We start from the raw sequence: 13109 nt of genomic DNA, 5'->3' as shown, positions 1-13109 counted from the left end.
TTTTCTCATCCTTAATTCCATCTCACCAACAGAGTAGGAAAAGCTCATCCTGCAAGGATACGTTGATTGCAGCTTTTACTTTTTTCCCACTATTTTGCTATTGACTAGGGAACCCTGAGATATGAGGTAGCTTTGCCTTAATTGGTTCTGTGGGGGGGAAAAAAGCCTCCTTAGGAAGCATAATTTGTGTGTGTGTGTTTTTTTAAAATAGTATACTTCTTTCAACTTTTCTGTAGCTATAAAATTTTTCAAGATAAAAAGTTGAGGGAAAATTAATATATCTTCTACAAAATAAACTCCTCTAAAAAAGAAAAAAAAGATATATTTAGTACATATATTGTTTCTCAAAATTTACTGCTGAGCAATAAAAGAAACGCCCTCAATTCCACACCTACCATATGCATCCCGTGTGTGTGACCCAAATCCTTGAGTGTAGTCCCTCATAAGATAGGCAGAGACAGTTTCCTCATTTCTTTTTTAATCACGCTTCATTTCTGGAGCTTTTATCAAGGCAGTGATCTTCACTAAGAGGCCTGAGAAGTGTTCTAAAGAAGAGGTAAAGGTGGGTGGGTGCTCACCCTGCTAGATTCCAGAACTGTAATTTGTGTGAGGCATGGACCCCAAGGCACTTACTCTTCAAACTAGCACTGCCCTTCTCTCATTCAGCCAAAGAAGTGAAGAAAGCGCCTGTAATCCTGGAGAAACTGCAGAACAGCGGTGTTCCCGAAGGCCACCCGGTGAGACTGGAGTGCCGGGTCATAGGCATGCCTCCACCTGTGTTCTACTGGAAGAAAGGCAACGAGACCATCCCCTTCACCAGAGAGAGGATCAGGTACAGCCTCCACCCTCGGTCAAGTTCAGTGAGGCTTGTCAGGCCGCCCAAATAAGTCTGTAGCCTTTTGAATCTGGTTTCTTTCACTTAGCATAATGTATTTGTTTCACACGTTACTGTGCTTATCAAGAATTTATTCCTTTCTGTTGCTGAGGGGTAGTGCATTGTACAGATGTCCCACAGTTGTAAAACCTTAATTTTTAAGCTTAAAAAGGTATGAGGAATTTATAAACATCCTGCCTATTTTTTGTCATGTGTCTTCAGTCATATTAGCACACAGAAAACCTTTTGACAGTAAAAAGCTAAAATAAAATAAAGCAAAATAAAATATTAAAGTAATACTCCTTCTCCATCCATCACTACATGGCTGTTTTTTAAGTAACTTTAAGGATCTTAAAGTGGGAGCTTTCCTTAATTTTCCCTAACCATCCTTCATTCTTTGCCATTTTGGTTTTATGCTACAAAGGCAGCTTATGTACAGAAATTGCTACTGAGAATTATTTCTTCACAGTAAACTGAATTTGTCCTAGAAAATATTGGGTTTTACAGAATTTGGGCATCTAAAAAAGTCTATGTACGTATAGGTCAGGATTTTTCTCTGGTAGAATATAAGCAAGAACAGAGACTATTCTTGAGTTAACACTTCAGCGTAAATTAATGAAACGTGTCAAACACAGCCTGAAATTCTGGTGTAATTATCTAGGATTGCAATATGCAGTCAAGGTTAGTTAAGAACTACTGACATAGAGAAAACAGAAGGAAAGAACATGCTGATTTGCTCCCGAACTGTATTAAGCTAAATGCTGCACATGCCCAGTTGGATATATTAAGAAATACCCCCTCCACCCTAAAGACTGCACACAAAAACTATTAGAACTGATAAACAAATTCAGCAAGGTAGCAGGATACAAGATTAACATACAGAAATCTGTTGCATTTCTTCACACTAACAATGAAATATCAGAAAGAGAAAGTAAAGAAAAACAATCCATTTTAAAATTGTATCAAAAAACCCCAAAATACTTAGGAATAAACCTGACCAAGGAAGTGAAAGACTTATACGCTGAGAACTATAAACACTGATAAAGGAAACTGAAGATGCTACAAAGAAATGGAAAGATATCCCATGCTCTTGGATATCCCAGCGTGGTATTGGCACAAAAACAGCCATATGGATCAATGGAACAGAATAGAGAGCCCAGAAATAAACCTACACACCTAGAGCCAATTAATCTTCGACAAAGGAGGCAAGAATATACAATGAAGAAAAGACAGCCTCTTCAGCAAGTGGCGTTGGGAAAGCTGGACGGCCGCATGTAAATCAATGAAGTTAGAACACTCGCTCACACCATACACAAAAATAAACTCAAAATGGATTAAAGACTTAAATATAAGACATGACACCATAAAACTCCTAGAAGAGAACATAGGCAAAACATTCACTGACATAAATCATACCAATGTTTTCTTAGGTCAGTCTCCCAAGGCAATACTGTACAAATAAAAGCAAAAATAAACAAATGGGACCTAATGAAACTTATATGCTTTTGCAGAGCACAGGAAACCATAAACAAAATGAAATGAAAACCTACAGAACGAGAGTAGATATTTGCAAAGGATGCGACCAACAAGGGCTTAATTTCCAAAATATACAAACAGCTCATACAGCTCAATATCAAAAAACAAACAACCCAAACAAAAACTGGGCAGAAGACCTAAATAAACATTTCTCCAAAGAACACAGCCAGATGGCCAACAGGCACATGAAAAGATGCTCAACACTGCTAATTATTAAAGAAATTCAAATCAAAACTACAATGAGGTATCACCTCACACCAGTCAGAACGGCCATCATCAAAAAGTCTAAAAATAATAAATGATGGAGAGGGTGTGGAGAAAAGGGAACCTTCCTACACTGTTGGTGAGAACATAAACTGGTGCAGTCACTATGTAGAACAGTATGGAGGTTCCTTTAAAAACTAAAAATAGAGTTACCATATGATCCAGCAATCCCACTCCTGGGCATATATCCAGAAAAAACAAAAACTCTAATTCAAAAAGATACATGCACCCCAATGTTCACAGCGGCACTATTTATAATAGCCAAAACATGGAAGCAACTTAATTGTCCATCAACAGATGAATGGATAAAGAAGTTGTGGTGTATATATATATATACACACACACACACACACACACACACATAGATACATACATACAATGGAATATTACTCACCCATAAAAAAGAATGAAAAAAGAATGAAATAATGCCATTCGCAGCAACATGGATGGACCTAGAGATTATCATACTAAGTGAAGTAAGTCAGACAGAGAAAGACAAATATCATATGATATTGCTTATATGTGGAATCTAAAAAAATGATACAAATGAACTTATTTACAAAACAGAAATAGACACACAGACATAGAAAACAAACTTAATGTTACCAAAGGGGAAAGGGTGGGGGGAGGGATAAATTAGGAGCTTAGGATTAACAGATACACACTACTATATATAAAATAGATAAACAACAAGGCCCTACTGTATAGCACAGGGAACTATATTCAGTACTTTGTAATAAATCTATAATGGAGAAGAATCTGAAAAAGTTATATGTATAACTGAATCACTTTGCTGTACACCAGAAACTAACACAGCATTGTAAATCGACGGTACTTCAATTAGGAAGGGAGGGAGGGAGGGAGGAAGGAAGGAAGGAAGGAAGGAAGGAAGGAAAGAAAAGACCCCATCCATGCTAACAGTTCATCCATCCCTGGCCTCTCGTTTTGGTCTACTCTCCCGTAGCTTTTTTACAAAGTTCTTCTTGCAATGTCCAGCCTGGTTCGGAAAAGAGATTTTTTCTGTACTTTGGTTGTGACAAGTGGGAGTCCTCCTGGGAGGAGAGTGGAGAGGGCAAGAACAGGTCTCAGCCATGGCTATTGACCCTCTTCTTTCCACCTTCAAGCTTGCCTCTGATGCTTGCTTAAAGCTGAATCCCCTTCCCTCCTGCTAGGGTCAGGGAGGGGAGGAGAAGCACTGCACTGCCTGATTTGCCCGAGTTTCCCAGAGCCCTAAACTCGACAAGGCCGCTTCTGCCCCCAGATACAATACGGATATATTCTTTCTTTTCTCCAGCATGCACCAGGACACAACTGGGTATGTCTGCCTCCTCATTCAGCCAGCCAAGAAATCAGACGCTGGATGGTACACATTGTCAGCCAAGAATGAAGCTGGCATCGTGTCATGCACTGCCAGGTTGGATATATACGGTAAGTGTAGTGGCATCGGTTGATCCGTGTGTGACAGGCAGCTTAAAAATCTTTTTGGGGGGAATTCTCTGGTCGTCCAGTGGTTAGAACTTGGCGCTTTCACTGACTAGGCCCCGGTTCAGTCCCTGGTCGGGGAACTGAGATCCCGCAAGCCGCACGGCGTGGCCAAAAAAATCTTTTTTCTTTTAGGATAGGTGTAGTATGTTTTCATAAATGAATTGGTTAGATCATATTTTAGTGCTTAAGAGATGGATTTTTAAAGTCATTTTATCCTAGTCACCTCAGGCTTTTGTACACTCTTTCATTTCACTATAAGGTTAATCTTCTTCCAAAAGAGGTTAATTTTTCTGTACTTCTAATACTAGGAATTACAACTACTTCAGAGTGTACATGCTCTTGTACTTGTAATCACCCAGCATCTTCAGGCCATCTCCTTGCTGCCATGGGTCACCCACTGTAACTCCCTCCCCACTGCCTGTCATTCCCCAGCCATACCTCCACCCAGCAGAATTTTCCAGACACTATTCATTTGTTAATTAATTCCACAAATATTTATTACTCCAATCTCACAATCAGACTAATAATAGAGAGCTGTCCTAATGATACTGATATCAGATGACTTTTGTACAGTGACTTGTAATTTATGAAATGGTACCCTAAAATCCTCCTAAACCCATGAGATTATTGTAATTGTTGTTACCCTCATTTAAATGCGGAAGAAACGTAGAGACTCAGAGAGATTAAGTGACTACAGCTGGAATGCAAATCCAGGTTTTATATCGTTCCTTTGAGCCATGTTTCTAATTTTCAAAAAGATTTAACAGATTAATCTTTATTAATGTATTTGTGTACTCTACTCCTCTCCTCTATAATTTTGACATTAACTGGTATTTTTGAAGACATATTCCTTAACCCAAAAGAGTAATCCTTTTTTTCCCCCTCTTTTAAAAGAACTAATTTGTTGGCTTAATAAGTTTCTTATTCATTACTGGTTTAACATGATTAACCAGAATAACAAATAAGAAACAGTAACTCTGCCTAGAACCTGAGGTCCCTGCTATTTATAGGTGCACACCAGGTACACCCGCCCCCCCCTTTTTCATTTTTTTTCCTTTTTTTTTTGGCCGTGCCGCGCGCCATGCAGGATCTTAATTCCCCCACCAGGGATCGAACCCGCGTCCCCCTGCAGTGGAAGCGCGGGGTCTTAACCGCTGGACCGCCAGGGAAGCCCCGGGTACCTCCTTTCTCTGGTACCATACAGGAGGGGTCTTGGCCTGCCATTTTCCCTAAGTCTAATATTTAGAGAAAATATATAGCTTTCTGGTTATTTTCCTTAATTCGTGGACTTGAAAAGAAATCCAGCCGTGAGGGACGCTGGCTCGAATGTACTTTTCCCTGGGAGGATCCGAGGAGAGACACGCCAGTGATATGTTTCTTAATCCAGGCTAATGCCTTAACCATTTCACCCACTTCAGCATGTCAGAAGGAAACAGGTCTCCAACTAAGAAACTCATACCAATAAGCCCTGAAACCGATGACTCTGTCCCAGTCCCGCTCATCCGCGGCGGAGTCCCCAGTTCAGTTAGTCTCGGCTCACCTCTCCCCTGGCTCCCGTCCTGATTCCTCAGCACTAACGACGCGAAGCGCTGTATCCTCAGCTGGGACCGGGGAGTGGGGCAAGGCATGGAGGATTTGGGGTAAAATCAATCCCGTACGCCGCCCCGCAATCACTTCCTACCTGTCCGAGGAACGGGGACAGTAGGCATCCCTCTCTCTTCGAAAAGACGGCTTCCAATAGTACCTGCTGTCAGGTTAAGGTGTCCGAGGGAGCCAGGAAAGGCTAAGGGTGGGAGGGCGGCGGGGAGGGACTTTAAACCAGTTCATGGCTGCCTTACTGAGTGCCTGCTCTCTTGTGGAACCGCTGTAAGTTTTGTCCTGTTTTGTAGCTTTCAAATTTTGATTTTATCAATTCACTCAGAGGCATTTAGATCCCGAAAAACTAATTCAAAAGAATGAAATCAACAAAGGACCCGTTTATAAGTGGGAATGCTACAAGGGTCCATAGCTTCGTAGGACCCAGAGCGTCAGCGTTCCCCACCTGGTGCTTCCCCTTCTCCACAGCAAGCTTCTTGGAAACCTCATGAGAAGACTGCTTGGTAATTTCAGAATCAGTGACAACTGAATCAGTGACAACTGAATATTTCATTCAGGCCATGTTCAAGCCTAAGGATCCTGGCTGCTAAAACCAGGGTCCCCTTTGGACAGTGCTTGGTGAACGTGGAAATTCTAATATTCTCTTTTGTCCCTGAACCATGGTTGATTGCACATGTTACTTTTCAGTCTTCTTGCTGTAACTCATTAGAACCTGATTAGGATGGTAGGTAGGTAATCGCTGATTAGGGTGATTAGGTGTGCGGTCAGAGGTCTGGACTCATCTTTTGGCTTCCATTTCCATAGATTTCTCATCTCCACCTTCTGAGGTGCCCTGCCTTGAGAGCCTACCGCCCTCTCTACCCAGCAGACTCCATGCTAGGTCAGGAGAAAATTTTGAGAAATCACCCTAGTCACCCACTGTTCCTTCTTACAGTCCCAGATTTTACTGGATTAGAATCATAGGGTTTGGAATTAGGGGACTAAAAGATTACCAGCCCAATTTCCCTCTTCCCGACAGGGAAGGAGAGATTTTATTTCTCTCTTTTACAAATGAGGCATTTCAGACCCAGATATATTTCAATGCTTTACTAAGATCCCACAGAAAGTGTTGGAATGAGGACAGAATGCACCCCTGCCGTGTACCTGCTTGACTGTATTCCTTTGATTGTAACACATTATTTGGTCCATTTTCCAGCTCAGTGGCACCACCAGATCCCACCACCCATGTCTGTCCGGCCCAGTGGCAGTCGCTACGGATCTCTCACCAGTAAAGGACTTGACATTTTCTCTGCTTTCTCCTCCACGGAAAGCACAATGGTGTATTCATGCTCTTCTCGGAGTGTAGTGGAGAGTGATGAACTTTAAGAATGTCTGGGTGCCTGCTGTGTAAGGGGGTGGACTGTGGAGGGGGAAGGAAGACCAGCCAGATACGATGGTTTCCAAGCAACTGGATTTGAGTAAGTTCCCACACTGCCCGACCTGTGGCAAGGAGAGCTTTGAGTAAGTCAGCTGGGGACTCTTGCAGTCTCAGCTCAGGGAGAGATGGAGGGCTGTGCCTTTTAAGATTCCAACAAAATGAGAAGACAATACAGACGAACCAAAGATGTCATGCAGCTGCCATCCACTGCTTTGGGAAAAAGCTAGCATGCTTCCCTGCCCCCTGCTGCGTTGGGGTATTCAGGTCCTCCTAGGAGCAATTAGGGGCCAGATGCTTGGGCTGAGAGGAGTTGGACAGTAGTGACCTTAGGAATCACTAACTCACTAAACAATGCAAAGGAAAAAGGCAGGGGGGTTTCCACCACCTTTCATTGATTGCATCCATAGCAGTAGTTTCAGTGGATTCATTAAATCAGCTTCTACTTAGCACTAGGAGTCTGTGCCATACAACTCACATACGTGGAGAAGCACTTTTGATTTGCTTACCCTGGGTGTACTGAGCCACATAATAAAGTGCCAAAATGTGATTGAGATACCAAAAGAAAATCACTGAAACACTAAATATTGCACAGTGCACTTATTCTATAGCCAAAACAGGGACCCACCACCCTGCCTGCACCATTTTCTTTTGGATACAATGGTGAGTGGTTTTTCTTTCTGACCACACACACACACAAACACATATATATATATATATCCCTAGGCTCTAGAACTAAAGGGTTGTTAATAAACCAACCAGAAGGAAATCTTCTGCGGGGTCACTTTTACAACTACAAGCTTCAGTTGCCACTTGCAAAAATATTCAGGCATCATCATCATCTGCCCATAGAATATTGACTCTCCCGCTTCTCCCCTCGCCCCAAAAGTCTGCAAGTATATGAAGCAGTGAGAAAGGAAGGAATGCAAACTAGGAGAGGAAGTGATGGGAGAGTGGTTTTTGTTTTTTCATTTGCCCAAGCAAAAGCAAAGCAGTGGCTGTAGAAGGAGAGGTCTTTAATAGTTGTGAACTGCTTTGAGATCATTAGTCAAATTGCATTTTCTATACAGAAAATATTATGCTAACTGAGAAAGCGGGAGGGACAGAGAATGTGCATCTTTATTCTAACCCACTAATTCAAAGCCTGCCTCTCCACTTAAGGAATTTTTAGACTTAAGTTCACTGTGATATCCCAGTGCCTAGAAGAGTGCTTAGCACAAAGTAGACATTCGATAACTATTTGTTGGATGAATGAATCTTATATTAGAGAAATCTACAACGTATGCACCAGTCAAAAAATTGCCCTAGGGATGGTCATCACGGCACAGTTTGCTCCAGATTCACCAGGGAAATGAATTGGAGTGTCTGTTACCAACTCCTTGTGCCCAGGTCCTTGGTGTTCTCTGAGCCAGACATCCTCAGCTGGCATCTTACTCAAGTGAACAAATAGTAATTGCTTAGAAAGGCTTGAAATTTTCTTCACTTCAAGGCAAGGATTTCCAGTATAAAAATAAATTCATTCACTCAAAAGATCATTTGTGTGTCCACTCTGTATAAGACGCTATGCTAGAGACTATGGGCCATACACAAATATGATAAGACACAGTCCCTGCCTGCAGAAAGCTTACAATCTAGTGGGGGAGGTAAGAAAAAAGGCATGTCAAGTGCTGCTTCTTTGGGCAAAAGTCTATTTTTTATTAAAGGGAAGTTTCTAGTACTCTTCATCCTATATTTTTCATGACTCTAAAATCATCTTAATTATTTTCAATCTTTATTTCTTAATTAAATAAAATACCATAAGTTACATCCTTAAGAAATAAAGATTTCGGCCAATTATTTAGCAGAATTATTAGACTTTTTCCTTTCTTATGTATGCAGGAACAATAGTAAAAGTATAGGCAACTGTAATGAAATTGAATGCATTCCATACAGAATGCATCCTGTAAAATATTCTGTTTCTATATTGGCTTCTATTATCAAATCTCTTTATGACCAAAGAGCATTTTCTAACTCCAGGATTGCTTCTCCACAGTTGGACACCCAACCTCCTCATCACATCTATTAATGTAAACTCTAGACAGTTCTCCTATGAGAGGATATTCCTCATCTCTATATGTATTCGCTTTCTGAATATTTTTTATCTGTTTTACAGTGTTTAACACAGAACTATGATAAATATTATATTTGGCCACTAGATGGCACTGTCGAACCTAAAATATAACACGCTTTAAAATTCCTCGAATTTGAACTTCTGGATTATGTTACAGGAAAGTTTCTCAACCTCAACACTCTTGACATTTGGGGCTGGATAATTCGTTGTTGTTAGGAACTATCCTGCACGCTGGAGGATGTTTAGCAGCATCCTTGGCTTCTACTCACTGGATGCCAATAGCAGAGCAACCCCTCCCCAAGTTGTGGCCACCCGAAATGTCCCCAGACATTGCCACATATTCCCCGGGAGGCAGGATCCCCTTTGTTGAGAACTACTGTGTTGAACAAATCCAAATTCTATTGGAATTCAATTACAATGAGGAATACTTATATAAGAAATTTTAGTTCTGCTGGATATGTTTGGACTCAACATATCCAAAATCAGATTCATCATCTTCCCTTTCATAAACCATTCATCATCCTAGTTTAATGATTTCTATTAATGGCACCATCACAGTCCTAGTAATCCAAATAAAGAGTATCCAGGTCATTTTTTGCTTCCTCTAATCAATTGACAAATCATGTTAATTCTAACTCGATTATTTCTTTTATATTCAGGCCTTCCTTTCTGTCCCCCTGTGGTTCCCCAGTTCAGACTTTCATTACTTTCTTAATTTCCCTCAATTCTTCTGACTTCAACCATAATAAGAGACTTCTAATTGGTCTTCCTGCCTCTAGTCCTGCTTTTTCTTCCACTCAAATCTAGCTGAGATCTCAGCATCAGATCATTCTTCCTGAAGTACTGCTCCAATCATACCATTCCCCAATTTTCGAACCCCCAGTGGCTCCTTGGAGCCAACCCAGGCCAGCTGTTCTGTCCTGTGCTATTCAAGCCTTGCTTCAATATGATCCCAAAGCTTTTCATCCATTACTCAGAAAACACACCCAGTGCACCAGCAAAGTTAACACAGGCCTCAGCTTTCCAGCCACATGGCTCTTTTTTGCCTCCACCTGGAAGGCTTTCTCCCCAGTCCCCACCTACGGAAATCTTACCTGTTCCTTAAAAGCCATCTCAAATGCTACTTTACTGCCTCTATGAAATATTTTCTGATCCCCCCCCCAGACCCCAACAAAATATAATTCTACTTTTTTTGAAATCTTATAGCAGATTTCTTGAGTCTGGAAAAAGAGAGGATTAATTTGTATAGTATTTTATATAAAACACAGCCTCTATATACCTGCCTGTCTCTCCCCTTGCACTAGCCCAGTCTTGCCTGCACTAGATTTTAGCTACTTGTTAGTAAGGACTGTCTCAAAAGTTTGCCTTATACAGAGTAGGCACTCAATAAATATTTATTGACCTAAATTGAACTTTAAAATTCTATGTATGTCAGTATGTTTCCATATAAAATGAATTGAGTCTAGAGCAGTGGTTTTTAACCTTGGCACACTAGAATCTCCTGGGGAACTTTTAAAACTCCCAATAGCCATGCCACAACCCCAAATCACTAAGTCGTAAGTTCTGGGGTTCTGGCATAGGCATCAGTATTTTTAAGCTTCCCAGGTGATTCCAACGAGCAGGTGAGATTGAGAAGAATCATTTTATTACCATGATTTGATCACAGAACTTACCCTAAGAGGTCCGAAGGGATGCAGATAGCACAGGCTGTAGTGTCGGCGTCAGTGAATAATGTCCTTCCTCCTTGTTGCACGTGCAGTGCCTGCCTGGAAAGTAGAAATAAACATGCACTTTGGCCTTATGAGACCCTACTATTTTGCACCACACTCGTTGGACCTGCAGCATTCATGAAGCCCTCAGAGAAATCTCCAAAACTGCAAAAATGGACTGGCGAAAAGAGGGCAAGTTGGGACAATCCTTCTGGCCCTTTTTTCAAAAAGCTATGCAGATCCCATAAGCACCCTTCTTTCCAAACAAGTGAAGGGCTTTTCATAACTTGGTTAGTCATGGAAATGGGGATCAGAGGGAAAATGGAGAAAGAAAATGCAGCATGAAAACCAAACCGCCAAGCAGCTAATAGAAGAAAGACTACTTCCTCCTTTTTTGTGTCTACGTGTCCAAGCTACAGTGTCTGTGGTCCTTTCTGCTTCTATCCCCATTCCGTGTTTTTCTCCGAGATGCCCTGTGCCCCATGTTCTATAATCCCCCATGCTGTAACCCATCCCCTCTCACCCCTTCCCCACAACCTGCCAACATGCTTCATGCTCCAAAATGACCTAACTCCTGCTCCATGAATCTTGGCTTAGTGGTCAGAAGAAAGCAGTCCAATTGAACAAATCCTGAATGCCTGAGAGTCTTTTAACTTCACAGAGGAGCTGCGCTTTTAAAAGCAGTTGCTTCCTTACTTCCATCAACTTCTAATAGATGGAACTGCTGGCAAAAGGAAAAAAAAAATCAGGCTGGGAGGGGCGTTCTAGAAAACTGAGTCAGACATCCAAATTATTCTGGTTGATCACAGCCTCCTCCTGTCCTGTTCCTCCCTACACATTCCCAAAGAACCTTCCAAGCTGAGATCCTGGCCTGAGTCTGTTTGTATATGGGCTATTTATAAGTTGGTTGTAAACTCAAAGGCAAATTTACTCATAATGACCTTTATTCAAGGTCCCTTCCGAGGTAACCTGGACTCAAAGTATTTCCACTTACGGTCAAGTTGAAAATCACTGGGCCTCACCAGGAAGATGAACAGATACTTAGATTGCAATAGAGCTTGTTGAAGTCCTTTTCACCACTGATTGCCTTTTCTTGTTTTAAGTGGATCAATATTTCAGAAAGTTAATTACTGAAGCATTGCTTGAAGAATGCCAAGCATCTTCTAAACTTTGACAATGCAGTGGTCATCAGTATGCTAAAAAAAAGTTGCTACTACCATGTTTTTTAAAAAATCTGTGCAATGCAAAAAAAAATGCATATTTGTTAAAAATATGTTTGCCTCCTTTTTCTGTCTAATTATATTAGTTAGCATACTTGGTGCTATAGAACCATAAACAGGCTGTTTTTTGTTAATATGTAAGTAATGGCCACTTCAAACTCCGAAGAGCAATAGCCTTGAAATTGCAAGAAATAGAGAAAGAACACACTTTTCAATCCTCTGAGAATTGTGCCATAAATGCTGAGAGTAAGCAATAAAGAAAATTGCTGTACTGTAGAGGCACATATACTAATTTGCTAGAAGATTTAACATACAAGTGAGTAGAAAATGTTTCCCTAATAGTAAAAACTAAAATATTTCAACATTATTTGATAATAAATATTTGACAGTTGACATAAATGGGCATTTTTCTTTAAAATGCAGAAAACAGTGCTAGTTTCCAGGTATAAAGATTGTTTTTTTGATGATGATTGAACTGATTTTTTTAATGTACAAATAGATATATTCGATACTTAAAAGAGATTTTTAAAATTATTCAAATTGTAAAAATTACCACATACATTATAACCTGGTCAGATATCTCTAGAGGAACAGAAAGATAACTGGGTTTTAGTCTTCCTAAAATATCCAGCAAGTCCAATAAACTTCTCATAGAATGTTTTTTACTTTCTAAGATAAAAATTCGTTCTACCTCCTAACTGAAAACAGGGACACATTAAAATGAAACTTAAAGATGGGAAAGATGGGGGTGGCAGGGTGGGGGGTGCTTGACCAGTTTCGATTGGAAATTAATGGAGTTACAAGTATAGTTTTCTTACAATAAGAAGTACTTGAATACCCACTAAGAAACATGAATGATTTTCATATAATGTGGTAAGAATGAATTGCTCAATGTTCCAAA

The 13109-nt window shown here is 40.6% G+C and overlaps 1 protein-coding gene and 1 long non-coding RNA gene across 5 annotated transcripts in view; one reads left to right on the top strand and one right to left on the bottom strand.

The window, feature by feature from the left end:
- The window catches only part of LOC133096227 (uncharacterized), an 85842-nt gene extending 79918 nt beyond the window's left edge, over positions 1-5924 (bottom strand). For both annotated transcript variants that reach the window (XR_009701755.1, XR_009701754.1), the window contains exon 1: positions 5841-5924. This is a non-coding gene — a long non-coding RNA (uncharacterized LOC133096227). The remainder of the gene's footprint in view (positions 1-5840) is intronic.
- Positions 1-7120, top strand: part of MYPN (myopalladin) — an 83825-nt gene extending 76705 nt beyond the window's left edge. For all 3 annotated transcript variants that reach the window (XM_061197724.1, XM_061197716.1, XM_061197731.1), the window contains 3 exons: positions 667-832; positions 3969-4102; positions 6951-7120. In XM_061197724.1, coding sequence (XP_061053707.1) covers positions 667-832; positions 3969-4102; positions 6951-7120 — 470 coding nt within the window. The remainder of the gene's footprint in view (positions 1-666; positions 833-3968; positions 4103-6950) is intronic.
- The last annotated feature ends 5989 nt before the right edge of the window (positions 7121-13109 follow it).

Source organism: Eubalaena glacialis, chromosome 1 (assembly GCF_028564815.1).
Source record: "Eubalaena glacialis isolate mEubGla1 chromosome 1, mEubGla1.1.hap2.+ XY, whole genome shotgun sequence".
NCBI classification, from domain to species: domain Eukaryota; kingdom Metazoa; phylum Chordata; class Mammalia; order Artiodactyla; family Balaenidae; genus Eubalaena; species Eubalaena glacialis.
The sequence above is the reverse complement of the archived record's forward strand: the minus strand, read 5'-3'. Positions and strand labels throughout refer to the sequence as shown.